Here is a 27,650-nt window from a genome sequence, read left to right as displayed (position 1 = left end):
TAAAACTTCTATTCTTTATAATACACCATCAGTGGAGCTGGGAACGAGCCACAGAATGGAAGACATTAGTTGCGAGGTGTGTAACTGACAGAGGATTCATATAAAGAATGTATGAAGATGCCGCAAATGAACAGGAAGACAGCCCAGGAGGCAGACGGCAAACACCTGCCGTTCAGCAGATGAAATAAAGTTTCTCATCATTTTAAAACCAAATTAAAACAGCAGTACATTATTATTTCACACCCATCACATGAACGATATTTTTTAAAATTCACTAATACCAAGAGTTGACATGTCTAAACTCAGAAACAAAATAGAAGAAGAATGGAGTGGCGGGGGGGCAGGGGGAGTGGACGGATGGGGGAGGGGCTAGTAAAAGGGCTCAAACTCTCAGCCGTCAGATGAGTGAGGTCTGAGGTCTAACCTGTAAAATGGTAACTGCAGTTGATGACACGGATCGTATCACTGAAACTTGCTAAGACAGTAGAACTTAAATGTTCTCACCAAAAATAGAGGATAAACCTGTGAGGGGATGGGTGTGTTATCAGGTGGGAGGAGCCGTTTCCGACGGGCACACACATCAGATTGTTGTGGTCTACACTCCAGCTCACAGTCTTGCTTGTCAGTCATGCCCCAGTGGAGCTGAGGAAAGAGCTGGCACATTTGTAGAGCAGTGGTGTCTCTCCTGCCTGATGCCAGAGCCTGAATCAGATGGACACTTGGAGAACAAGCAGGGTCAAGCACAGGGAGGACCCACCTGCTGTCCACTGGCCAGTCCACCTGGAAGCCGGCTTCCCCGAAGGCCCTGCGCAGTGGCTGCAGGCTCCCTAGTGACAGCGTAGAAAGGAAAAGCCTTATCAGGCGGTGGGCTGTAATGGAATATAGAGCACCCGCTACAGAACGAACCAGAACTAAAATGTATCCAAATGGCTAAATCTCAACACTTAGCAGGGATTGTAGAAAGAGGGACTTTGCAGAAAAGATGCAATCTGTTACCTTTGCCATAAAACTTTCAGGCATGGAGACAGTGTTGTATGTGTATATTCTGTGGATATGCCAGCGCTGGAGGCCTGAGGAGGCCCAGACCCAATTCAGTGGTTCCCCCAGGAGGACGGCTGTGTGAGCCGCTCTGGGCGTGGTCTCTCACAGGTGCGCCACTGGGGAGGCCTGGCAGGACATCATGCTGGCCTGCATGCCTGGCAAGAAGTGCGCGCCCGAGTCAGAGCCGGGCAACAGCACAGAGGGGGAGACGCCCTGTGGCAGCAGCTTCGCCGTCTTCTACTTCATCAGCTTCTACATGCTCTGCGCCTTCCTGGTAAGCCGGATGGGGCCAGCAGCCTTGCATGCTGGGCGTGCAGTCCAGGCCGGGCTAGAAAGCCTGTGTCCCTGGAACGGTCCAACAAGCTGGGAGGGGCAGGAGCTGGGCCGGGTGAGCTCAGCCACCCCCTTCTCGTCTGTTCTTGGCTCCTACCTTCATCCCCAAGGGCAGGATACCGCTTCAGCATCTCTGGAACTTTGAAGAGGAGCGAAGGAAGGGTGGTGAACAGTCTCCCCTGTCCTTGGCAGCCCCGCCTTGGCAGCTGAGTGTGAGGGAAACTGCCAGCCCACAGTGGGGTTCATGCCGCATAACTGAGGGGACCTGGTCAGGCCCTCAGTCAAGAGAGCCAAGTCCTGGGGGCCAGCGTTCCCATGGTGCCACATGGCTGGCCTTCAGGAGTGCCGGCCTCCGAGCACGTGGTCCTGACAGCCACGCATGCAGGAAGGGCCACTGAGGCAGCTCTCCGTGCCCATCCTCTGCAGATCATCAACCTCTTCGTAGCCGTCATCATGGACAACTTTGACTACCTGACGAGGGACTGGTCCATCCTGGGTCCCCACCACCTGGACGAATTTAAGAGAATTTGGGCAGAGTATGACCCTGAAGCCAAGTGAGTGCCCAGAGGGAAACCCCAGCCCCCAACCTGAGAGGGGGTTGAGTGACCACATGTAGGAAAGAGGGTCGAGACGGGTTAGCACTGGGCAGACCCACTGCAAATCCTGACCTTCACAGGACGCCAGGGTCAAGGGTCAAGGGCCAGCAATAGGAGGCCTTAGACTGAGTCAAGAGCATGTCTGTTATTTTCCATTGAACAGGCAGGTGGTCATGGTGTTGGAGCAACCAGTATGTACTTGAGTCAGGACGTCTGGGCCAGGCAGGGCCTGGCTGTATCCCTGCCATAGGTCCATCAGTCCAGGCATCATGTTTGGTTGACTCTCAGGAAAGTGTGAGATGGTCAGATGGTTAATTGATGGAACAGCAGTAAATTACTGAGAATTTCATTGCCTGCTAAAATCCCTTCCACCTTTCATTGCCTACTGAAATATAGCACTGATGGAAAATTGCTCCTTAGAAATCTAAACATGTAGATTGGTTTTTGAGTTTTACCACCCAGTTCTACAGCTCGGCACCAGTTTGATCGCTAGGGTCCAGCTGTGGAGAGTTCCTCCCACGGGAGACCCCACCCTTGGGCACAGGAGTCCTGGGCTGCTGGCCTAGACCTTCCCCCTGACCTTCCCTCCTCTCCTGCCTCTTCCAGGGGACGCATCAAACACCTGGATGTGGTGACCCTGCTCCGACGGATTCAGCCCCCCCTGGGTTTTGGGAAGCTGTGCCCTCACCGCGTGGCTTGCAAAGTAAGAGATGGACTGGGCTCATGGGAGACACAGCGTGGGGCGAGACACCTCCGGGTACCCCAGGCAGGCCAGTGCGCCTCTGCGGGGATGAGGGTAGTCTTCATGAGCCTAAGGAAAGGACTGAGCCCAAACAGGCACCGGGGCTCCTTCCTGCGGCATATACATCCTCAGACAGTGAAGGAACCACGGAGTGACGTGCACACATGTTTTGAGGCTCCCCCCACCCTACTCCCACATCCTCCTGCCTTGGAGGTGCCTCAGGGGTTCCACAGGCGGGTCCTTCGAGAACCAGCAGCTGTGCTGACTGCTGCGCCCTCTCCCCAGCGCCTGGTCTCCATGAACATGCCCCTGAACAGCGACGGGACTGTCATGTTCAATGCCACGCTGTTTGCCCTGGTCCGTACGGCTCTGAGGATCAAGACGGAAGGTAAGGTCATGGGGGTGTCCGGGAGCCCTAGTGGAATAGCCAGAGCCGAGCTCTGCGCCTGCGGGGCCCCAGGGCCGCCCGCCCTTGGGGTGTCAGAGCTGCAGCCCAGCGTGATCCTCCCCCACCGCCCTGCCCCGGGGACATCAGCGGGACCAGGACTGCTCAGGCAGCCTTTGTTCCTTGAGTGGCCTCCTGACTTGTAACTTTTAGAGATTCTCCCAGTGACCCCTCGAGTGAAGATCAGATGCCAGGAGGTGAGCACTTCTTGAAGCGGGCCGAGCCCTTGCACCGTGGGGCTTTACCGGCTGCAGCTGGATCTCAGATGTCCAGCTTTCTTTGCAAAGTAAACCCTTGTGTCATCAGGAAGGGGTCACAGTGGATGTGACCATGGTCCAGGCCAGCACAGGCCCACCCACATACAGGTGCACAGCCAGCCGGCAGGTGGGGTCAGAGCCCCCTGCGCTTGTTCAGGCCATGCCACTTGGAGGCAGGGACTGTCTTCTGGTTTGTACTGCAGCAGCCCATGGCCAGGAGCAGCTGGGCTGTGCTGACCCACCATCTTCGTGGGCGATTGGTGTCAGAACTGCTCTGGGAGGGCAGAGGTGCACCCAGGGAGCTGCAGCTGCTCCCAGCCTCCTGCAGCAACTCTTGGAGCTGGGGCGTGCTTAAGACGGAGTCCCAGCACCTGCCCTGAACGCCGAGTCTGCATCCTATGCCAGCTGTTTTTTGTCGAGGCCTAAGTGACATATAACATTACGTTAGTTTCAGGTGAACAAGATAACGATCCTGTTATTTGTTTATATCGCAAAACAACCACCACACATCTAGACAACACTTGTCACCCCACAAGTTTACAGCTTTTTTCTTGTGACAAGGACTTTTAAGATCCACTCAAAGCAACTTGCAGATACACAACACAATATTGCCGCAGTCCTCATGCTGTGCTTGACATCCCCAGGATGTGTTTATTTTATAGCTGGGAGTTTGCGCCCGAGAGCGCCCCCCTTGTGAAGGGCTCCTGGGGTGAGCCCAGGCCCCCCTGCACAGCCCCCTGTCCTCAGGGCCCGTGTACGTATCACATCACCTGATCGCAGGGTGAGACCCCCTGTTCACAGTCCTGGGGCTACACAGGGCATGTGCACTGGTGGTGGTGGGAGGGAGCCAGGGGTGTGCTAGACCCAGCCAGCCTCCCAGTGCCCTCTCACAGCTGTGGGTCTCAGCTCTCTGAGCCCAGGACTGAAAGTTAAGTCTGTTCAGCCAGTGGAGAGAGTAGACCCCTAGGGGCCCCCGATCTCAGGACCCCATCTCCCGGTTTCTGCCCCACACGAGGTTTTGCTACCTCCCCAGGAGGAGACCCAACAGAGGCCTTTGACTCAGAGGCCCCCAGGTATGGACACTTCCGCGGGTCTGCAGGGAGACCACTCTTCCTCCCAGCAGCCCTCCTGGCAGGTGGCCATTGGGCTCAGTCTGGCCCTGGCAGCCCCCATGAGGAGAAGCCACGAGTGGGGGGCAGGGTCACCCTGGCCGCTGAGCGGCAGGTGGGGGGCAGGGGAGAGCTGGCCAAGAGGGCACGGAGGTGGGCCACAGGAACCTGCAGAGGAAGGGACAGAACCCACGTTCAGGGCCACTGGGCAGAGCCCTCAGGCAGCCATGTGGGCTCCCGCACGGGGACCAGCCCAGCCCACCAGAGGCCCTGGGGACAGCTACCAGTCAGCCCGCGTCCCCCCACAGGGAACCTGGAACAGGCCAATGAGGAGCTGCGGGCCATCATCAAGAAGATCTGGAAACGGACCAGCATGAAGCTGCTGGACCAAGTGGTGCCGCCCGCAGGAGGTGAGTACCCCCTCCGCTGCCCCTGGGCACGTGCAGGTCCCACATTCCGCCTGCGGGAGACCTGCTTGTTCCGACTGGAGCCTGGTCTTAGCCCGAGGTCACCGGGGAGGCCAGGCAGGCCCCTGGATGCCTGCAGGTTTGGGAGAACGTCAAGGACATTGCAAGGTAGAGGCTTTCCCATAACCTATCGGCTGGGAGCTGTGGGAATGACAGGGCCCTGGGGGAAGGGCCCCTGGGACCCCCTCTTTTGTTCCTCCTGAGGGGGTTTATGAGCCCCCAGGACCCCCTTTTTATTCCTCCTTGACAACCCTGTCTATCTGTCTTGCATATACAATTACTAAAATATAACTCTTGGATTGGCCAAAAAGTTCATATTTTTCTGTAAGATGCTCTTTCAGAAAAGCCCAAGCAAACTTTCTGGCCAACTCAATATAATCAAAGTTTTTCAATGAATAAATGCTTAGGGGCAATTGTGCCCAAAGCTGTGGGCACCTGGAGCTTCAGGACCACAGAAGAGTCAGTTAACAAGCTCAGTTAGGTTTAAAAAGCAAGGTGGGAAATCATTTTGATGGTATGCTAATTTTTCTGTGAGAAAGGAGAGGATAATAATATATTTGGGGCTTCCCTGGTGGCTCGGCAGTAAAGAATCTCCTTGCAATGTAGGAGCTGCAGGAGACTCAGGTATGATCCCTGGGTTGGGAAGGTCCCCTGGAGAAGGGAATGGTTATCCACTCCAGTATTCTTGCCTGGAGAGTCCCATGGACAGAGGAGCCTGGTGGGCTACAGTCCATGGGACCACAAAGAATTAGACACGACTGAAGCAACACCATGCATGCAGGAATATATTTGCTTACTTGCAGAAAGTATTTGCATAAAGAATCTCTGGGAAAATACTCAGGAAATGAATGAGAAAGGTTATCTGAAAGGAAACGGGAGTGGAAGGGATACCCTTCTCTGTACACAGGGCTTTTTGTATATTTTTGTCTTTTTCAACCGTGTGCATGGAGAGTATCTTCTCAAATTGAATTGATCACTTCTCAACCTTTTGACTAAGATCAAGTGTATCTATTCTTATCAGTTTAAAAAAGTTAAACAGAAAACCTAAGAAGCTGAGGACGCTCGGCCAGGGTCCAAGCCCCCATTTACCTCCAACCCTCTCCTGCCTTTGCTCTCAGATGACGAGGTCACGGTGGGCAAGTTTTACGCTACTTTCCTGATCCAGGAGTATTTCCGGAAGTTCAAGAAGCGCAAAGAGCAAGGCCTGGTGGGCAAGCCCTCCCAGAGGAACGCCCTGTCCCTGCAGGTGAGGGGCCCTTGCCCCTGGGGACCTGGCACCTCCTTCCACCTCTTCCAGGTTCCACGCTCCCACGGGTCCCTTCCGGAAATTCCGAGCCTGCAGGGGGACCCTCCCCTCCCGCCCTGCCTCCTGCACTCACTGCCCTCTGTAGTTCTGGACTCTCAGCCCCTCTGAGCTCAGGGAGTGGGGGGAAGGGCTGGGGGTCTGCTGATGCCTCTGAGACTGCCTCCCAGCATGCCTGCACCCCCTGTGGACCCCCGGAGCTGGCCTCCTTGGGGAGAAGCAGAGGGGAAGGTGGGTGGCGGGTCAGGTGGGCGCCTGGGCCCTCACACCCTGTCCCCTCGGCCCAGGCTGGCCTGCGCACCCTGCACGACCTGGGGCCCGAGATCCGCCGGGCCATCTCTGGGGACCTGACCGCTGAGGAGGAGCTGGACAAGGCCATGAAGGAGGCTGTGTCTGCAGCCTCAGAAGATGACATCTTCAGGGTAGGTGGGCACCCCGGCCGCAGTCTGCAGCCTCCATAACCTGGGATCGGGGCAGGAGGGCGAGTGTCCTGAACCCGAGGAGAAAGGCCTGGGTCTGTGGTAGAACCAGCCCTGTGCCCCCAGCTCTCCCACTCCTCTCCCCACCCCACCCCTGCCACTCCCCTCAGCTCTCCCCACCCCCTCCCTCCGCCTCCATCCAAGCCTAGTCCTTCTCAAGCTCACAGAGCATCACTGGGCCCCGGGGGAACAGGAAGCCATTTTCCTAACGAAGTGTTTCTGAGGAGACACTTCTTCCTTTCACATTGCAAAGTGGTGGCCTTGGAGCCACATTTAAGCCACAGGCCTATTTTGTCTGCCAACCTTTGAACGCATGACTCATTCAAAAAATCTAGACTTCCAGCCTCTCTTGCAAAAATTAGAAGACGTGCGGCATCAGGCAGCAGATGCCTAGAAGCCAGTGGTGATCCGGACTTGGACCATGAGGTCTCCAGTCCCAAGCGACCCTCCGGCCCTCCACCTTGGGGGATACCGAGGCTGTCAACAATACTAACCATGAAAACTAGAGCCCACTGGGATTCTGAGGCCCTTGTGCCCAGATCTCTTCAAGAACCCCAAGGCACTTGGCTAAAAATCCTACAGCAAGTGAGAAGCTGCCGCCCAGATCTGAGGCAGAGCTGCTCACCCTGCCCTCCCAGCCCCGCCAGGCTCCCAGGCTGCAGGACTCGGGGTGAGAGGGGCCCCTGAGGGTCCTGTCCTTGCCATCCTTCTCCCCCTCACTGTGAAACGTGCCTCCCTGAATGGCTCAGGGACACACTAGCATGTCAGCGTGACCCGAGAGACCCCAGCCTGGCAGAGGCTCCTTGCCCAGGACAGGGAGGGAAGCTGGGAGAAACACGGACTCCAAATTCGAAATCTAAGACTCTCCGGGGCAGGAGGCCATGGTTGATGTACTTGCTGTGGTGATTCTCAGAACCACTTGGCCAGCGCAGTTTCCAGCTCACTGAGCCAGCCGGGTCCTTGTCTGTCAATGCCCTTGGCACCTTCTGGCCCCTTTCTTTGCCCCTCAGCCCCCACGAGCCTGCCTGCCCCAGGGAAGGATCTCCATTCCAGACAGTCGCTGCGCCTGCCCCCCATCCCATTGGTCCCGGAAGGAGGTCCTGTCACCCCTCCACCTGTTGTTCCCCCAGGGGTCTCAGGGGACTGCCTGGGCCCTTCCAAGCTGCCAGGCCCGTGGGCGAGAGGCCTGGTCAGCTGGGTGCTGCCCAGCGCGGTTGAGCTCCCTCCCTACCCCGCGGGCCAGCCCCTTCACCCACCGCCCTCTCTGTCTCTCTTCTCCCGCAGAGGGCCGGCGGCCTGTTCGGCAACCACGTGGGCTACTACCCGAGCGACGGCCGGGGCGCCTTCCCCCAGACCTTCACCACCCAGCGCCCCCTGCACATCAGCAAGGCAGGCAACAGCCAGGGGGACACCGAGTCCCCCTCCCACGAGAAACTGGTGGACTCCACCTTCACCCCCAGCAGCTACTCATCCACAGGCTCCAACGCCAACATCAACAACGCCAACAACACCGCCCTGGGCCGCTGCCCCCGCCCCGCTCTCCACTCCGGTGCTGTCAGCACCTTGGAGGCCCACGGGCCCCCCTTGTCCCCTGCCATCCGGGTGCAGGAGGCCGCGTGGAGGCACAGCTCCCAGAGGTAAGCTGGGGGCGCAGAGGGTCTTGGGAGGAGCGTTTGGCCGGCAGACCCACGTCTTGGCCCTCAAGCTGGGGTGGACCACTGCTGCTGCCGAGACCCCAGCCAGAGGGCAGGTGGATGCTCAGGGAGGCACCGTGGCCCCACCGGCCAGCACGTGTCCTGAGGTGCCCGCCTCTAGACAGGGCAGAGGAGCCCTGGCCCGACCCCTGAGATGTTTGCGTCCTGGAGACACAGCAGTCTCCGCCCCCCTGGCCCTTCTCAAGTCTCTGCCCAAATCTGGCCTTGGGGCCAACTGGGATGGGACAGGGCCCCCCTCTTCTAGAGGCAGGATGCCCTTTGGTGGCGCGCTCACCTGCTCTTCCCCAGCCTGGGGCGATTCCTGGTCATCCTGCCAGCGTCTCCAGCCCCCTGGCCTTTCTTTCCTTCCTCTCTCTGCTCCCCGGTGAGCCAGGACTCCCAGCTGGGATGTGCTGGGCTGGTGGTGCCCACCCCACGCTCTGGGCCTCGGGCAGCATTTACATTGGCAGCTCTGGGTTCCACAGCCGGGGGATCTGGCTGCTTCACCCGAGCAGGACAGCGGTGCCAGCAGGAGCTCGGGCCCAAAAGTGACCTCTAACCCCCAACCCGTGTCCTGAGCAGCCTTCGTCCCTTCCAGAAGCAGGCTCCCCGCCTTGGTGTCCGTGCACCCTTCACCACCACGCCTGAGTCAGCCAAGGCCCCAGCCCTGAGCCGTGTCCCTCCCCTCGCAGCTCAAGGCTGAGTGGGGCTGGGGCCAGCTCTGCCCCCAGGGGGTGCTGCCCGCCTGCTGTGATTCTCCACCCCAGCTCACCCCATGTGCCCCACCACGCCCTCCCCCTCCCCTTCACGCCAGCAAGAGCCTTCCTGTCTCATGTGTACTTCACCCGGGGGAGGGCACCCCCTCCAGGGGAGCTCAGGGCTTACCCTGAGAACCGCCCAGATCCTCCCTGAGTGGCTGATGGGCCCCGGGTCAGAGCTGGACAATGACCCACACTCAGTTCTGAGAGGATGAGCAGAGATGACTCACAGGGAGTCTGAGCATAAAGGGACCCCAGCTCTCAGGACCTTCAGGGAGAAAGATGGACGCAGATGGGAAAGGGGGGCCGGAGACCACAGCTAAAGACCACATGACCAAATGAACAGAAGCCCAGGGCCCAGGGGAGAGCTCAGCCCAGGGTACATTCTGGCGTGAAGGGATTTAGCTCAGGGGACTCAGGCTCAGGGGACTCAGGCTCATGCCCCTCTGCTCAGAGGAGCAAGCCCCTTTGTGAGGCCTCTTCTCTGTGCTTGGCTCTAAGAATCAACATCAAACTCAAGGCATGTCAGCTATGACCCCAAGAAGCCCCCAGCAAGTGCCCACAGGCCCCACTGTCTACAGCAGCAGGAGGGACAGCCGCTCCCCCTGCCCCCACCCCAGCCCTCATGTAGGATCTGACCACCCCACCTTCCAAAGCACTGTCTCATCGGCTGCTTCGTTTGTTACAACCGAAGCCACACAAACAGACAGCTGTACTGGTGGGGATGCTGAGGCATGGGTGGGCAACGTGACTTGTGCTTGGGGAACCTGACCAGCTCAGAACTCAGATCTCCTTGGATCCTAATCCCGAGGCCCGTCCCCACATGGAACCCTAACAGGAACATTCCTGGGTCCGTCAGTGGTGGTGGTGGTCCCTACCTGCTGGGGGAGGGGAGGGACTGGCAGCTGCCGACCTTTGTCTCCATGCTGGACACTTTAGGTGCCCCTCCCGGGACAGCCCGATAGCCATGCTGTGTCAGGAAGAGGCCCCTGGGGACGAGACCTGTGCCGTGCACGTGGACGAGAACGCAGAGCACAGCAGCGAGCCCAGCTTGGTCTCCACGGAGATGTAAGCTCGTCCCTCCCTGGGGAGGGACCCCCGACTCCTCCTCTGGCAGCTGCAAAGAGGAAGGAAGCCCCCGACTCTGGTTAGCTTGACGCTTGCTTGAGAAATGATGCTTCCAGGGAAATATCTAAATGTTGTCTCCCTAAGCTTTTTTGACTGCGACCAGACATCGTAAATACAGTTTACAGTGAAGCTCAATAGATACACACGTGCATACCTTGACTGGCTCAGACGGTAAAGAATCTGCCTGCCATGCAATAGACCCAGGTTTGATCCCTGAGTCGGGAAGATCTCCTGGAGAAGGGAATGGCAGTCCACTCTAATATTATTGCCTGGAGATTTCCATGGACAGGGGAGCCTGGGGGGCTACAGTCCATGGGGTCTCAAAGAGTCAGACACAACTGAGCGACTGTCACTTCATACATTTAAGTAGGACTATTCCTGAAACTGCATATTATAAAGCTGACAGCAGAGGGCGCTGTTGGCAGCCGTAACTGAAAACTCCACCAGAGCCAGTTAAAGGGAAGGGTTTTTAAACTGCAGGTCCAGACCTGTAAGGGGGCTGTGACATTTGCTTATTCAGTTACAATCAGCACTCCTAAAAGAAAGCACAGGATGGGACAGGACAGCAGGAAGTAGCGTGGCCAGCGTCACAAAGGCAGCACTGTTTCGTGAAGATTTGTTGCCAAGTCTCATAACTATTAATAACCTGTGACTATTCACCAAGCTGAAGCCGTGTTAGACGCTTTCCTGAGAGAAACGCATCATCACGAGAAACTGCCAGCCCTTCTGGCTTCTGACGTTCCGAGGAGGGAGTAATACATGGCCACTCAGCATCATCTGTGCCCTCTGCTCACACTCAGTGCTCACAGGCCACTGCCCAGCGTGGATGAGCCGGCCTCGGCAGCCAGTGAGGGATTATGAGAGGATCTCAGGGAGGAAAGCAGAGGAGATTGCCTACATAGCTGCTCACCCAGCAGTGCAGACAGCAGGACACAGACATTCAGAGAAGCTAAGGGTCAAACAGAAGCTGGGTCTTCAGGAGTGGGGACAACCTGAAAAGTAAGACAGTGTTACAGGAGGGTGACCAAGCTGACAGTAAGAGGAACGTCTGGTGGGTTTTATCCAGCACCTTCCTGGCTCATGGTCAGCGCAGCCGGAGGACAGCCGCTGCCCTGAGAGCACAGGTGGCAGCCACGTTGGCGACAGAAAGGGCTGAGTGCCAAGGCAGCTCCACTAGGGCCTGTGCAATCAGCCTAGGGCCTGCAGCGGCTGTTTTCAGGGAAGTGCCCCAGGCCCGGGCGCAGTGAATGCAGGCTCGGTGCCTGGGAGTCCGAGTTCAGCCCTCGCGTGCGGCCATCATGTGCCCCAGGCCAGGAGGAGCTGTTTCCCACTGAGTTCCTCCAGGAGCCATTGACTGACTAGACACCCCAAAGTCCCCCCACCATCTGTCACCAATGACCGCATGTCTGTGCTCCCACTGACCAAGGGTGGGCAGGCCGGGAGAGTGTAGGGAGGCACGAGCTTAGGCTCACACTGGGAGGGGCTGCATAGACAGCACCCACCTGTGAGCACGGAGGGGTCCAGGCCATTCCAGAGAGAAGCTGTGGACCGAGAACTGTGTTCCAGCTTTCTCAGCAACGGTGACCAACTTTTGCACACCTGCCAGCATCAGAGGCGTGGGGGGCACACAGGGAACAGGCCAGAGAAGCTGGGAGCTTCTGCTGCCACGTGGACTATAGAAAACAGCGTCGGGGGTCCCCTCACTAAGAATCAGAAGTCCTGGGGTGACAGTCTCAAGTCCTGTGTTCCAGGCTCTCCTACCAGGATGACGAGAATCGGCAGCTGACTCCCCCCGAGGAGGACAGGAGGGACATCCGTCTGTCCCCAAAGAGGGGCTTCCTGCGCTCCGCCTCCCTAGGTAACCCCATCCCCTCCCACCTCCCTGGGTAACCCCACCCTCTTCTTTAGAGGCAGTCACCCCCTCCCCAGTGATGACAAAGCACACAAGGGGGACCAAGGAATGTCAAGGCCTGGCTGCGATGGCCTCCCAGATGGACCCCAGGGTGGAGCTGGCCTGGGGCTGGACATATGCTACTGCTACCTCTATGCGGGGGAACATCCTTGCCTGGGTGTGAGCTGTCGCAGCCACGTCCTCTTTCCGTGCTGAGTCATCACTTGTGTGCAGGTCGAAGGGCCTCCTTCCACCTTGAATGTCTGAAGCGACAGAAGAATCCTGGGGGAGACGTCTCTCAGAAGACAGTCCTGCCTTTGCACCTGGTTCACCATCAGGTAGCCCCACCTGGGGACAGGCCGCTGCCCCTCCCCCTCGGGCTGGGTGCCCTGTGACGAGGAGCAGACCTCCAGACCCCCAGGCGCCCTTCCTGTCCCACACCACGGCTTCGTCCCCTCCCCTGCCCAAATAGCCTCCAGGGAAGGGCTCTGCACACCCAAGGACCGTGTACCCCCAGGCAGGACACCCAAGCGGTCCTGGAGAGCCCCTGGGAGGGTGGAAGGACCAGCAGCTCTCATCTCCCTCCAGTGGCCAGCTGTTCCCTCCCCAGAGCTAACTGTCACTCGTAGCTAGAGCCTGAACATTGAGCAGCACAAAATTCAATCCGTGAAATACGGAAATAACCAAAGAATCTTCCAGCAATATGGTCAGGACAGAGATATGTCAGGAAAGCAGGTCCAGGCAGATTCAGTAGTTGAACTGGCTCTTGGCCTGAGTGATCGCAAATGAGGGGGTGAAACCCAAGACCCCCAGCTTCAAGCTACTCTTAGGACCTTAGACCCGACGGAGGTTTCCAACAGCTGAACAATCCCCGAGGCCGGTCTCTCTTCTCCCGGCAAATCAGGGTCTAAACTGGACTCTCCCCCACCTTCTCACCTCCTTGATTACGCTTCCTTATCATGGGCTTTTGCTTTAAATGGCTTTTTTATACCAAAGGTGTTTGGTGCCCATCAGGGCTTATAGTCAGCACAAGACAGACAGAGCGGCTCTGCCCAGATGAGGGCATTTCTGCTCAGGTTTTGCTCAGCCTGAGTGCTGTCGCCGGAGAACGCGTGGTCTCCATGGGGCTTTCTGGAATGTCAGCAGCTCTCTGGAGGCCCCAGGGAGGAGAGGCCGGCAGGCTGGGAACACCACGTGCCCTGCTGAGGGATTCCTAGGAGCTGGTCTCTCCGTCTCTGCTGATGGTGCCCGAAGGAAAACCCTCCCTCTCTTTGTTCTGCCTTCCTGATCCCCTCCAACCCATCTTTGGCCCTCAGGCTGGGCCTTCCCTCTAGGCAGGGTCACTCCCCATGGCCTATCACATCAGAGTTGATGGAGAGAATACACAGCTAACGGGGGCAGGGCGGGACTAGCGGGAAGATGACCGTGAGCCCACTGGGCCTTGGCCTTCTGAGCTCAGAGGAGAAGGATCCCGGCTGACTGATGTCACAGGGTCTGTTAGGGCAGTTGAGATGATCCCTGGGTCTGGGTGTGTGACTGCGAGGGTGCAAATGCCGGGAGGGGTCAGAGACAGGGACAGGGTGGAGGTCCCCTGACTCATGTTCTCCCATCCTGTCCACAGGCGCTGGCAGTGGCGGGTCTGAGCCCCCTCCTGCAGAGAAGCCATCCCCCTGGGACCCTCCCCCCACCACGCCTCACACCCCCCGCCACACCTGGCCCAGCCTGGCCTCCGCGGCCTGTGCCCACCCTGCGGCTGGAGGGGGCCGAGTCCAGCGACAAGCTCACCAGCAGCTTCCCATCCATCCACTGCGACCCCCACATCGGGGAGCCCACGCCCTGCGGGGTTGTCGGCACCCCCCGGAGGGCCCGGCCCGTGTCACTCACTGTGCCCAGCCCGGCAGGGCCCCAGGGCCGTCCGTTCCATGGCAGTGCCAGCAGCCTGGTGGAGGCGGTGAGTGCTTGGGCAGTGCCTGAGGGCTGGGCAGTGGCGGGGTTCAGGCAGAACGGAGGGGACCCTGGTTCTCCCAAGCACATGAAGCATCAAGTCTGTTGGCCAGAAAGACACTCACTCGGGTCTCCAATCCACGTGAGTGCCCAGCAGGCTGAGGAAGAGCAGTCACACCAGCCAGATCAGTGGAGCCCTGCAGGGAGGGGGCCATGAGGGAACTCGGAGCAGGAGGAGGACAAGAGGCAGGAGGGGAGCAGACTGGACAGGAGGGGGTCACCTAGGCTCACCTGCTGCATCCCCAAGGCCACCAGGAAGGGGGCAGGTGCTTCAGGACAAAAGAGGTGGATGCCAGGCATGTTCCACACACACACACACACACACACACACTGTCCCCGGATCCTCAGCCCCAAAATGCAGCTGGGGCACTGGGCCAGGTGTCACCAGAGAAGCCTGAAAGTTGCCTGGGAAGAGTCCCGTGGGGGATCAGGGCACCCCCGGGGGAGGATCCGGGGGAGCACCAGGCCCGTGCTTCCTCCATGCACGCAGCCTGCCTGCATTTGGTGACGGTGCCCCACCCCGAGAGGTCTCTCCTCGGGCCTGCACGACTGAGTGTCCTGGGGGCACTCCGTCACACTCCTTCCTGGCGTGTAGGCACATCCACACCCGTGTGCACACACACATGCATACATACACACTCTCTCTTCCCCAAGTGACCCCTCGGAAGCCCCTGCGCCAGCCCCACGGGGGAGGGCTGGGCTCACAGTAACGTCCCCGGTCCCTGTCTCCCAGGTCTTGATCTCGGAAGGATTGGGGCAGTTTGCTCAGGACCCCAGGTTCCTCGAGGCCACCACGCAGGAGCTGGCCGATGCCTGCGACATGACCATTGAGGAGATGGAGAGCGCGGCTGACGACATCCTCAGCGGGGGCGCCGGGCAGAGCCCCAACGGCACCCTGCTCCCGTGTGCAAACTGCAGGGACCCGGGGCCGGACCGAGCGGGGGGCGTGGAGGACGCAGCCTGGGCGCCCAGCGCCGAGCCCCGCCAGGGCGCAGAGGAGCCCCGGGACAGCAGGGCCTTCGCCAGCGGCCTGTAGCAGCCGGGCCGGAGACGCCGGCTTTTTATTTGTCTCAATGTTCCTAATGGGTTCGTTTCAGAAGTGCCTCACTGTTCTCGCGGCCTGGAGTTAACCGGAACAGCGTCTTCATTCATTTCGTGGGGACAAGACCAAGTCGGTGGCCAGGAGAGGAGCAGCCGCAGTCCGTGTCCGGCGGGGGGCGCGGTGGGGGCGGGGGCGCAGGCACCAGGGAGGGGTCCACCTTGGCTCCCCAGCCCTCACCCAAAGGACCCTATGCTAAACGGGTGTCTTTCAACTTTGCTTGTAAAAAACTCATTTTGCACATATTCTGTATGAGCCTCACTGTCCCCATAGAGCCAGGGCCCTGTGCGTCCACAGAAGGAAAGAGGACCCGGCCCCCCCTGGGGAGGAGGAGGCCAGCCATGGCCACCCACGCCACCTGTGTCTGGACTCTTCCTGCCAGGCCACAGTCTCGGGCCAGGGGAGCGGGCGTGCCCGCCGGTACAAGACCAGTGGTGACTGTCCAGCGCGCTTTTGTTTTGGGGTTTGACATTTTTCTTGACAGCATGTTGTAGTTTTCATTTGGGTTTTTTTTTTTTTAATATATAATTTTGTTTTCCCAGGGGGAGGGGAGAAAGAAGAGTGTTTACAAAGTTTTGCAGCCACGCACCTTACTGTCTTCACTTTTGCAAATGTAGATTGGATTTAGTTTTGTTGTGTTATTTAGCGGTCGGTTTCTTTTTCTACGGAGGATTCAGCTGAGCTGCCGTAGGAGGGTTTTGTCAGCCATCATGTACACCCAATAATTTGTTATAATTTCCGCAGGTAGTGACAAGATTTTTTTGGTTTGGTTTCCTAATTTAAAGGTGTAGGGTCTTGCACAAGCGTGTATAGTAGTGGGTGCCCGGGGTCTCCGAGTGTGTGTGCCATGTGTGCGGCGGGTGGTGTGTGTGTGGTGGGGGCCAGTCTGCAGCCGCCAGGCCCCCCACAGGTCCCCTTCAGGCTCAGCCATAGGGAGGCCTGAATCTGGGGCCGTTTGAAAGCAAAAACAAACCACTGTCTCTGCTTCTGAAACGGGAATCAGTAACTGCATTTTCTGTCCCACAAGATATGCAAAAACAATGCAATAATATTCATTTTAAAAATACAATTGTGAGTTGTGTTGGCATTAAAACTGTATTTAAAAAAACCACACAGAAATTTAAGGGAGAAACTCAGAAGGCTTTTCGCTTCGATTTGTTCTATGTAACGTTTCACTGCGTTGATGGTGTTTCTGCTGAAGAGACCGTTATACTTGAATTCAGGTCAGTCTCAGTATTTTACAAATATTTTTTTAAAACTGAATTGCAATTGTGCCAAGCGAATATAATGAATTAAGTTTGTTTTTGAATTCACTTCTTGTATATTTGCTGCATGTAAGTAAATCATTTTGTATTTGGAGTGTGACAAGCCTTACCTTTGAGCTCTTAAGTGCTTTTCTACATGTGGCTGGGAAATGGGACGGCTCTTCTTCTCGCTTGTGTGACGAGTGCCGGCACTACCCGTGTGGGTCCCATGCAGGCTTGGGCATCGCTGTTTTGCATATCTTGTGTTCGCTTCTGTTTGCCTCCACTTTCCCGATCCTGGGTGTGGGTGTATCCGTATCTTGCTTTGAGAGACCAGGACTCATCTATTCCACCCTCACTCTGTCGGCTCTGCCCCAGTTCTTGGATTTGGGAGTTCTCCGGGGACAGCCGCGCACCGTGAGGGGTCGTGGGGTGCCCTGACCAGCCTCTTCCATCACAGGCAGGCACAGGGCCCCCTCCCCCAGGAGAGGTGGCTCACCTCACTGCCAGGCATCCCCCAGCACAAGCGTTCCTTAGGAATGTGTCCACTGACCAGGAGGGTGGAGGAGAGGGAGTCCTCGGCTGGAGCCAGGCAGCAGGTGACATCTCGTCCATCCAAGGTCAAGGGCATCTGACTCACTTCTCCACCTTCAGGGTCTCCTCCAGGGTCTGCCGTCATGGTGTGGCAGCCACGGAGGGAGCAGGATTGGGGGTGGCGCGTGGGGAGCTGGCGGTGAGGGTGGGACTGGAGGCACTGGGGGGCATCTCTGTTGGGTGCTGAATCCTCAAGGAGATTCCAGCAGTGAGCATTGAAACATGACCAGTTTGGGGAAACAGGACCCAGGCATTCATCTAGACCCTCCCCGTCGAGTCGCCTCCAGTGCCTGGCTCGCCCAGCCCATCTCGGTGCTGACTCGTGTGAGCAGCCCCTTCCTCTGTAAAGATGTGCTTTGCTGTGATGGGCTGATGCTCAGCCCCCGGTGAACGCAGGCTGGGGACAGCAGGCTGCGCCCTGTTCCTCCAGGCCCAGCCCTTCCCATCTCAGGCTGCTCCTCGGTGCCACCGTGGTCTTCTAGACCTTTCGTTCAAGTCCCTTGTCCCCTTCCCCCGTGTCTGCCTCGGCCACTAGGATGTCAGCTAGGGTGGAGAACAGAGCCTTTCGGCAGTGGTGCCTGGTTCCCGCTGCGCATTTGGCCCCCGGGTGAGAAATACGGGCCCTCAGCGGGCCTCCCCCACACACCCACACACACATGGCCTCCTTGTACTGCCTTTCGTTTCTGTTTTGCACTTTCCATCTGTGCCACCAAGTCTCACTGGCCAGCTCGTGCTAGGCTCTGCCAATGGCGCCCTCATCCCATCTCACACCGCAGGCCTCCTCACTGCCTGCTGGTCTGTCGGGAAGACCTGTCCAAGGAAGGGTCTCCCTGGGCCTGAGCGCAGGCCGGGCTAGCACGGGACGGACATGTGACACCTGTCCTCCTGAGCCTCGTCCGCAGCATGGTCCCCATCTCTGCACCTGACATAGCACCTTCTCAAAAGCAGAGCCATCGAGTCTTCTGAAACCCTCAGGTGGCTGGAGAAAAGCCACAGTAGCCGAGGACCCCACGTGCCTGAAGAGTTTGGGTCCAGGGTTCGTGAACCTGGCTTGTGTTTGTCCACTGACAGGCAACCTCTTGTTTCCACCTTGATCTTACAGTAACTCAGGAGCTTTTCTCCTTCCCACCCCCTCCTAGAAAGTTCTTTTTGGTCTTGGGGAAGAAAGGGTGATTTTAAACCCCCAGATTTCAGCTTGATTCATGTGTTTTTCTCAGCTTCCATTCAGAAGCTCTCTGTTCCAGTCGCTTCCTTCATCTCAGTCTGGCTGGACCCCAGAGTCTTGTGCACCCCATCTTTATCCTCCTCTGCGCTCTGGCTTCCAAGCTCTGGGGGTCATCAGGAGCTGCCCATCACGTCCTCCCCACCATCCCCCGCTCAAACCATCTCCCCAGCAGTCAGCTAAGGGCACCTCGCCCTCCAAGTCCGATGAAGCGTCTTTCTGAGGAAAAGGAGCCCCTGGAAGGAAGAGTGTGGAGGTCATGGAGGGGGTGAGGCTGTTTTCCAGGGGGCGGGTGATAGCACCTGCCCCCACCCCAAAGGCCAGGAAACAGAAGGGACTTAGAGCAGCACAGGGAGGAGGTGGCGGGAGCGGGGATCAGTGCTGGCAGCCTTGTCACACCTCATCACAGATGTGGCTAGGGACGGTGGTAGCCTCTCCCCGCCCCGCCGAGGAACCTGCAGGGACAGGCATGTCATGTCTGAGAGGCAGCAACGGCCAGGGAAGGGCGACCCGGTGTCCACCCTCCAGGTGCCCAGGCCAGGCTCTGGTCTGCGGCGAGCACTAGCACAGACCCGAAGGGAAATGGGGACACAGGGCCTGTTTGACCCTCGTGTCTGCAGCTTCTTTCCATGGAAACGTCTGTGGTGACTGCCTGCCCACCTTGGCCGGGACGGTAGAGGGGCCGAGACCCCAAGATCTGCTTCAGAAGAAGAAAAAATAAAATTCCGCTCCAGCTTATTTCCCAGCCGAACCACCCTCCCTGGACGTGTGTGGTGTCTGCCCCCGCCGCCCGCTACTCTGCGGACCCCCTTCCCACACGTGGGGCGTGGGCCCTGAAGGCAGGTGGGGGGCGCAGGGAGGGGCGACCTGAGGTCACCCCGGGAAGCCAGTGTCCAGCTTTCCCAGCGGCTGTACCGTCAGGGGGACCTGCCTCCCTCTCCCGGTGCCCCCCACCCCCACCCCCGTTTTCCCTCCTCCCCCAGTTGGGTGAGCGGGGGTGCCCCGCGAGCTGATTCTGACATCGTTTATTTGTGTCTTAATTTATTTTATTTATTTTTGTGTCAAAGCAACAAAGCACTGCCTTGTGGGGCCAGAGAGCAAACTATCAGGTAAATGGGTTTTGCCAGGCTTCCAGTTGTCGGGGAGATGCTTGAGGCACGCCCGTGCACAGGTCTACACACACTCATGTACACACGCACTCACCTGCACACGCGCTAACATGCACACACACGTGCACACACCTGATGGGGGCAGACGCTGGCCCTCCCAGGCTGATCCTCCTCTTAGAAGGCTAAGCACCGGCTGCAGAGGGAAGCAGGGGTTCCCCCACCCCGGGCAAAGGTGCCCATTGGAGTGACTATAAACTAAATGTCGTTGCCCTTCTAGAACATTCCACCACCCCTAAAATCGAAGTTTTCCTGCCGTGAACTCAGGAGACTTGGTCCACAGCCAAGGGGTGGGTGGGGGGTACCCGGGGGCCGCCTGGAGTGTCAGTAGAGCCCCCTCCTGGGTGGTTGCCCCGGGACATGCGGGAGGTACTATGAGGCTGAGGTGGGCCAATGGCTGGAGCCTCAGGGCGGAGCCCGAGGCAGCATTGTCCCCAGAGGCTCCCTTTCTGTGGGAAATGTGGGAAATCAGGGACACCCGGGCCCTAGCTCAGTTCACCAGGTGACTGAGGAGAGTTCAGGTGAGCACGCGGCCTGCAGCCCTTTGTGAGGCATTCAGGTCCCCATTTCAGAACAAGTGGCCTAGCTGGGATCCGGCTCTCAGAAAGGCAGCGGGACACTGAGCCCACGTGAATTAACAAGTTTGCCACCTGGGATCGCTTGTGCATGAGAAACAGTTTCCTCCAAGGTCACATCAGAGCAGCTGTGGGGTAGAGGCTGTCTGTGTTGGGGAGTTGTGTCTGCAGGTCATGTCTGGGCACAGTGGTGCCTGCTCACCACGTGGCCCTGAGGCTCCCACGCCACCGTCCTCGGTGCCCTTGGGTCTGTGGGCCGGGATGAGGGAGACGGAGTCTGGCCTCTGTCACCCACTCCAGCTCCTGCAGGTCCTGCTTCCAGGAGCAGGGCTGGCCAGGGGAAGCTCCTGTGCATAGATGGGTCCCAGCAGGCAAGCTCCCCGCCCAACACCTCCAACGTGGAGAAGCCACACCAAGGCTTGAAAGGGAAACAGAACCTGGGACTCGAGGGAGATGGCTTGTAAACAAACAGCCCAGTGCCATGGTCTCCCTCACGAGGTGGCCCTGAGCCCCAGACGTGAGGCCCTGGGGGGCCTGCCTGTATAGAGTGCATCCCCCCACCCTCAGAATCCGGCCTTGACCTCCCACCCGATGACCTGCTTCCTGCCTTTCCCCTCCGCATCCCTTTATTCCAGAGCCCTGTGCAAGGAAGCTCTGCTCCGAGGCTGAGATGTCCACGGTGAGCAGGTTTGGCCCAGTCTGTGACGTGGCAGTGAGAACCACCCGTGGAAAACACATCCACTGAGGGTGAGGGTGGCAGGCTCCCGCTGGTGAAGCGCCAGGCACTTCTTTCCTGTTTTATGTGGGTGCCCCTTGAGCCGCCCAGCCGAGGTCCTCTGTGCGGGAGGGTCCAGACGCAGCCCCTCTGCTCCTCTCGTCCCGGCTCGGAGTCCCCCCAAATCCCCCCACTCACAGAATCACGCTGGTTCTCAGACAGTCAGCGCCCCCCCACGCCCCCCACACCTCCCTGCGGGCCCTCTCGTGTTGTAAATACTGTTGTACAGTTTGTAACATCGTCACCTGAGTTGGTGGCCTCACCCGTGTCCCTTCTCACCTCGAGAAAGGCCAGGGCGTCGAGAAGAGCTTCAGGGCCATCTCTGTGAGACGCTGTGTATATTCCTGTAAGATTGCATTTTTATCTAAGGAATGATGTTATTTAAAAAACAAAAAACAAACAAAAAAAAAACCAAAAAACAAGAATTGCAAATAAATTTCTTAACAATGTCCTCGTTGGCTTGGTCGTCTTGCCCTTCTCACCGCCTCGACCGTTTCCTGGACTGGCAGGACCGTTCTTAACCCTCCACTGACGTCTAATCCCCAAAGGGGAAACTCGGGGACTCTGACCCTGGGGCATGGTCTCCAACCTCATTGCAGTAACTCACTGCATCCCCCACACCTTCCTTTCGGTTAATGGTCAAACGTTGAAAGGGGACAGAAGAGAAGAAATTAAATGGGTGATCCACAAAATCCAGATGCTTCTCCTCTACCCACCATCATATAGAAAAAGGCACAGAACTGGTTTTGAATGAAGCAAGGACAGGGAGAGGGGAGGGAAGGGAACAAGGGGTGGTGGGGAGAGGAGATCATGTACATCAACGTACTCTGGGTTCTCCCCAGCGGTCCAGTGGTTAGGATTCTGCGCTCTCACTACGGACAGTACAGGTTGACTTCCTGTCAGGAAACGAAGGCCCCACAAGCTGCAGGGCCGGCCCAAAAAACCTGTATTTTAAATTACTTTGAAAGCTATAAGCATGCAAAGTGAAAGTGAAAGTCACACAGTTGTGTGCGACTCTTTGCGACTCCATGGACTGTACAGTATTCTCTCCAGGCCAGAATACTGAAGTAGGTAGCCTTTCCCTACTCCAGGGGATCTTCCCAACCCAGGGATCGAACCCAGGTCTCTCACATTGCAGGTAGATTCTTTACCAGCAGGGCCTCAAGGGAAGCCCAAGAATACTGGAGTGGGTAGCCCATCCTTTCTCCATGGGTTCTTCCCGACCCAGACCCAGGGATCAAGCCGGGGTCTCCTGCATTACAGGCGGATTCTTTACCAACTGAGCTATAAGGGAAGCCCTATAAACATTAAAGCTTCTTTTTTATTATTAAACTGATTCAGCTGCTAAGCTGCTAAGTCACTTCAGTCGTGTCCGACTCTGTGCGACCCCATAGATGGCAGTCTACCAGGCTCCCCTGTCCCTGGGATTCTCCAGGCAAGAATACTGGAGTGGGTTGCCATTTCCTTCTCCAGTGCATGAAAGTGAAAAGTGAAAGTGAAGTCGCTCAGTCGTGTCCGACCCCATGGACTACAGCCTACCAGGCTCCTTTGCCCATGGGATTTTCCAGGCAAGAGTACTGGAGTGGGTTGCCATTGCCTTCTCCAACTGATTCAGACCAACCTTCATAATTCCCTGTGTAAAACTAACCAGTCCCAGAAACAACATCTTAGTTAGAAAAAGTTACAGATCATCCTCATGGACAATTGAGTCCATTCCGGGAATTCACTGCTCTCCCCACTCCTCTGCTGGAGCCCCACCCCTACTCCCACCCCGTACCCTGAGCTCTGGAGTCCAGGCTCAAGAAAGGTGAAGGACTCCAGTAGACACTGCTTGTCCAGCTCCGGGAGAGGAGCTGGGTGGGCAACCCCCAGGAGCTGCCCCTCCAGTCACAGTCAGCAACAAGGTGTTACCAGCAATGACAAAGTGCGTGCCAAAGCTTGTAAATGATACTTTCGATCAGCTGAGACAGACTGGAGACTTGCCCTGTGATTAATCTGCTCTGCTTGGGTTATGAATGCCTCCTTGAGTGGAGTAAGGGAGCCAGGCCCCACCCTGGGCGTGGTCAGCCTGTGAGAGGCCCTCATTGGTGGACAGCCTCCCTGCTGCTCTGCTCTCCAGGGTCAGAGTGCAGGTCTGGCTGGGCTCCGGCCTCTTCCCCTCATCAGGCCTGCTTCTGCTCACTTCTCCCTTTGTCCCCACAAGGCAGATGTGGTTATTGACCTGATTGCCCAAAGAACTAGGTATGAGTTGGGCCTTGTTCATTGGAAGGACTGATGCTGAAGCTGTAACTCCAATACTTTGGCCACCGATGCAAAGAGCTGACTCATTTGAAAAGACCCTGATGCTGGGAAAGGTTGAAGGCGGGAGAAGGGGACAACAGAGGATGAGATGGTTGGATGGCATCACCGACTCAATGGACATGAGTTTGGGTAAACTCTGGGAGTTGGTGATGGACAGGGAAGCCTGGCATGCTGTGGTTCTTGGGCTCGCAAAGAGTTGGACATGACTGAGTGACTGAACTGACCTGGGCCCGTGAGGGGACAGGGACACCTGACATTCCCCTGCCCTTGCTGCTTCCTGCTTCCACGTCGTGAACAGAACTATGCCCTCATTCCGTGCGCCTCCTTCTCTCTCCCCATCTCCACGTGGCTTGCCGGGTAGGTGGCCTTCATGGACCCTCAAGCCCCTGCAACCCTCTCCTCTAATGTTGCCTTTTTAAAACCTTTCCCTGAAAGCAAAGGGAAGGCCAAGTCTTCTGAGCCTGAGTGGCCCATTCTCCCCACCTGTCCCCACATTGCACATCTTGCATTAAACACTGTTCTTTCACCACAACCCATGAGAGCCTGGAAGATTGGCTTTACTGAGCCCGGGCAGGTAGACCCAAGTCTGGTTCAGGACAAACGAAAACAGATCCACAGATACAGAGAACAAATCAGTGGTTACCAGGGGAAAGGAAAGAGGAGAGGGGCAAGGTAGGTGCTGGGGAGGAAGAGGAACAAACTGCTATGTATAAAGTAAATAAGCTACAAGGATATTGTACTGCACAGGGAATTAGTCATTCCGTTGTAATAACTTTAAACTGAGTGTAATCTATTAACGTATTGAATCACCATGTTGTACACCTGCAACTGATACGATATTGTAAATCAACTACATCTCAGTTTAAAAAAAAAAAAAACACCTGATTATTGATACGTAATCCTTGTGCACACAGAGCTGTAGCTCTGTGGCCTGGGGTAAATCACATCATCTCTGCAGGCTTGTTTGCAGGTCTATAAAACCCACGTCACCACCCCACAGATGGTGGTGGCAGTGGAACCTGGCCAGGCCAGGCCTTGTGTCTGCAGAGCAAACAGGGTTTCCCCCTCCGCTCTCATCTGGGTCTCAGGCTCCGCAGGCTCATCCGTCAACCTGCTCTGTGCAAACCCAGAAATGAGCTCCGAGGAACTGAATGAGCACCTGGATCTGAGAGCACAGAACACAGGTTGGGGGGGGCGGTGCTGAGCTCCTCTCGGCCTTGCCCGGAGGGTCACTCTGCCCCCTCCAGCCAGCACCCCGGGACTTGCTTTCCGAGGGATCCCAACTCCCCAGCAACCATTTCCCCCTTGGGGTCTGACTTCTGTCCCTCGACCCCAGTGGGGCTGCGCCTTCACAGCTCAACAGAATCCTCTCAAGGCCTCCACCCTGGGTCTTTCTGAGTCTAGAGCCTCGGGCAGGGGTGGGCCTGGGGGCCTGACAAGGGTTGATGAAACTAAAAGCCTTGCTTCTCTGCTGGTCACCAGGTGATTGGACTCCGCAGGGACTGTAGGGAGACAAGCCGAGGTGGTGGTTTCATAGCCTGGACCCTTTAAACAGGTATATCGCACACAGTATGTCAATAGATCTCTACAAAGTTGTCCAAAGGAAATCAAGTAATAAGGCAGCTAGCCTCGTAGCCTCCTGGTGCGATGTCCTGTGAAATATGCAGCGTCACCTGGAAGGTGCTCTTGCCGAAACGTTTCACCTGAATCAAACTGAGCCTTCAGACCTCACTCCCTGTCTACAGGAAGTGCAGGGAATAAAAAAAGTCATGCGGAGACACCACCAAGAAACTGCCAGATGAGTAGAAAGTGTGGAATATTCAATATCATTTTAAAAACAAAACCAGCTAGGGAAATGTTCTCAATTGAAAGAGGTGACGTCACCTCATGCGTTGTGAAACTGCAGTGAGCCCTGGTTTGAGAAAAGCAACTGTGAAAACACGTGGGGCACGATTTGGAGAATTTGAACAGGAACTGAACGTTAGGAGGTTCTTGTTCATTTTCTTCTGTGCATAATGTTTAGGTAAGCCGTCCTTCTTCTTAGGAGATGCTTGTTGAAATATCTGGGGGCAAACATCATATCTGCAATTTTTCAATGTTTCCAAGACACACAGCCAAGTGCTCTAACACCAGAAATGCAAATATGACAAGGGGTTAGCAAAGACTGAACTTTATTCTTTTCCAAAATGGCTTTGGAGAGTCTCGGTCCTTTGAGTTTCCACCCAAAGTTTAGAATCGGCTTGTCAATTTCCATGAAAAAAGCCGGTAGGATTTTTCTTTTTAAGGTTATTATTTATTTACTTATCTGGCCATGCGACATGCAGGATGTTAGTTTCAGGGATCGAACCCACTCCCTCATGCAGGGGAAGCACAGGGTCTTAACCACTGGACCACCAGGGAAGTCCTCAGCCCAGTGAGATTTTGATTGAGAAGTACTCTCCAATGAATTTACACTCTGCTGCCCTCCAGTTGAGCACACTGCCCTCCAGCACATTGCTGACAATCACTTCCGCAGAGTTCGACAGGACCCCTCAGCTTCATGGGAATCCCTTCTGATTTTTCTGATTCATCTTGCCCAACATGACTTCTGTTCCATCTACATCCCTCTCCTCTCTTCCTTCAAATTTCAAGGTTCCCTTTTAAAGCCATAAATTTAATCATTATTCCTGGAGGTGGGGATTCCCTGTGCGGGGAACCCCAATCCAAGAGGACAGAACATTTAATTCCTTTCCCGAGCTCACCACATGCTCCACCCCTGCTCCCTGGGCTCTGCCCTGACTCTCTCTGACCTCAGGCAGGGATGGACTCTCTGAGAGCCTCAGTTTACTTAACATTAAGTGGAAAGATTAGACTAAATCTGTGCTGTGGTTTCAACTGTGGCAATGGTTTGATTTGGTTTTGTAATCACCAAAACTCCTTCAAGATTCTGATTAAATCTATCCAGAGAAAAGTACACTCACAAATAAACATTTTGCAAATCATCTCCAAGAGTTTACAAACTTTTCAGAGCCTACCCACAGTCTTCATGCTAGCAAAGTAATGTTCAAAATTCTCCAAGCTAGGTAGGCTTCAACAGTACATGAACCAAGAACTTTTCAGATGTTCAAGCTGGATCTAGAAAAGACAGAGAAACCAGAGATCAAACTGCCAACATTCGTTGGATCATAGAAAAAGCAAGAAAATTCCAGAAAAACATCTACTTCTGCTTCATTGACTATGCCAAAGCCTTTGACTGTGTGGATCACAATAAACTGTGAAAAATTCTTCAAGAGATGGGAATACCAGACCACCTTACCTGCCTCCTGAGAAACCTATATGCAGGATAAGAAGTAACAGTTAGAACCAGACATGAAACAAAGGACTGGTTCCAAATTGGGAAAGGAGTATGTCAAGGCTGTATATCGTCACCCTGCTTATTTAACTTATGTCAGAGTATATCAGGCAAAATGCTGGATTGGATGAAGCTCAAGCTGGAATCAAGATTGCTGGGAGAAATATCAATAACCTCAGATATGCAGATGACACCACCCTTATGGCAAAAAGTGAAGATGAACTAAAGAGCCTTTTGATAAAAGTAAAAGAGCAGACTGAAAAAGCTGGCTTAAAACTCAACATTCAGAAAACAAAGATCATGGCATCCAGTCCCATCACTTCATGGCAAATAGATGGAGAAACAATGGAAACAGTGAGAGACTTTATTTTCTTGGGCTCCAAATCACTGCAGATGGTGACTGCAGCCATGAAATTAAAAGATGCTTGCCCCTTGAAAGAAAAGCTATGAACAACCTAGAAAGCATATTAAAAAGCAGAGACATTACTCTGCCAAGAAAGGTCTGTCTAGTCAAAGCTATAGCTTTTCCAGCAGTCATATATGGATGTAAGAGTTGGACTATAAAGAAAGCTGAGTACCGAAGAATGGATGCTTTTGAACTGTGGTGTTGGAGAAGTCTTTTGAGAGTCCCTGGACTGCAAGGAGATCAAACCAGTTCATCCTAAAGGAAATCAGTCCTGAATATTCATTGGAAGGACTGATGCTGAAGCTGAAACTCTAGTACTTAGGCCACCTGATGAAAAGAACTGACTTATTAGAAAAGACCCTGATGCTGGGAAAGATTGAAGGCAGGAGGAGAAGGGGACGACAGAGGATGAGATGGTTGGACAGAATCACCAACTTGATGGACATGAGTTTGAGCAAACTCCAGGAGTTGGTGAGGGACAGGGAAGCCTGGCGTGCTGCAGTCCACGGGGTCTCAAAGAGTCGGATACAACTGAGCGACTGAACTGACTGACCCACAGACTTCAGTTTAATAATCCTTGTGGCTAACTGCCTTTTATTTTTTTTCAATAGCTCTCTCTGGCTCTAATTCTAATTCCGCTTAAAAATAGAAACAGGAAAGTAGCAATTTTCATCCCTGCTCAAAACATAC

General features: G+C 55.8%; 1 protein-coding gene across 13 annotated transcripts in view; it reads left to right on the top strand.

The window, feature by feature from the left end:
* CACNA1C (calcium voltage-gated channel subunit alpha1 C) overlaps nt 1-16,705 on the top strand; it is a 391,750-nt gene extending 375,045 nt beyond the window's left edge. For all 13 annotated transcript variants that reach the window (XM_070371668.1, XM_070371667.1, XM_070371674.1 and 10 more), the window contains 13 exons: nt 1,150-1,315; nt 1,801-1,928; nt 2,577-2,673; nt 2,998-3,100; nt 4,832-4,933; nt 6,109-6,236; nt 6,581-6,715; nt 8,057-8,409; nt 10,164-10,292; nt 12,104-12,210; nt 12,478-12,581; nt 13,865-14,194; nt 14,981-16,705. In XM_070371668.1, coding sequence (XP_070227769.1) covers nt 1,150-1,315; nt 1,801-1,928; nt 2,577-2,673; nt 2,998-3,100; nt 4,832-4,933; nt 6,109-6,236; nt 6,581-6,715; nt 8,057-8,409; nt 10,164-10,292; nt 12,104-12,210; nt 12,478-12,581; nt 13,865-14,194; nt 14,981-15,283 — 2,185 coding nt within the window. In that variant the 3' untranslated portion in view covers nt 15,284-16,705. The remainder of the gene's footprint in view (nt 1-1,149; nt 1,316-1,800; nt 1,929-2,576; nt 2,674-2,997; nt 3,101-4,831; nt 4,934-6,108; nt 6,237-6,580; nt 6,716-8,056; nt 8,410-10,163; nt 10,293-12,103; nt 12,211-12,477; nt 12,582-13,864; nt 14,195-14,980) is intronic.
* The last annotated feature ends 10,945 nt before the right edge of the window (nt 16,706-27,650 follow it).

This window comes from Bos mutus, chromosome 5, assembly GCF_027580195.1.
Source record: "Bos mutus isolate GX-2022 chromosome 5, NWIPB_WYAK_1.1, whole genome shotgun sequence".
In the NCBI taxonomy this organism is placed as follows: domain Eukaryota; kingdom Metazoa; phylum Chordata; class Mammalia; order Artiodactyla; family Bovidae; genus Bos; species Bos mutus.
The sequence above is the reverse complement of the archived record's forward strand: the minus strand, read 5'-3'. Positions and strand labels throughout refer to the sequence as shown.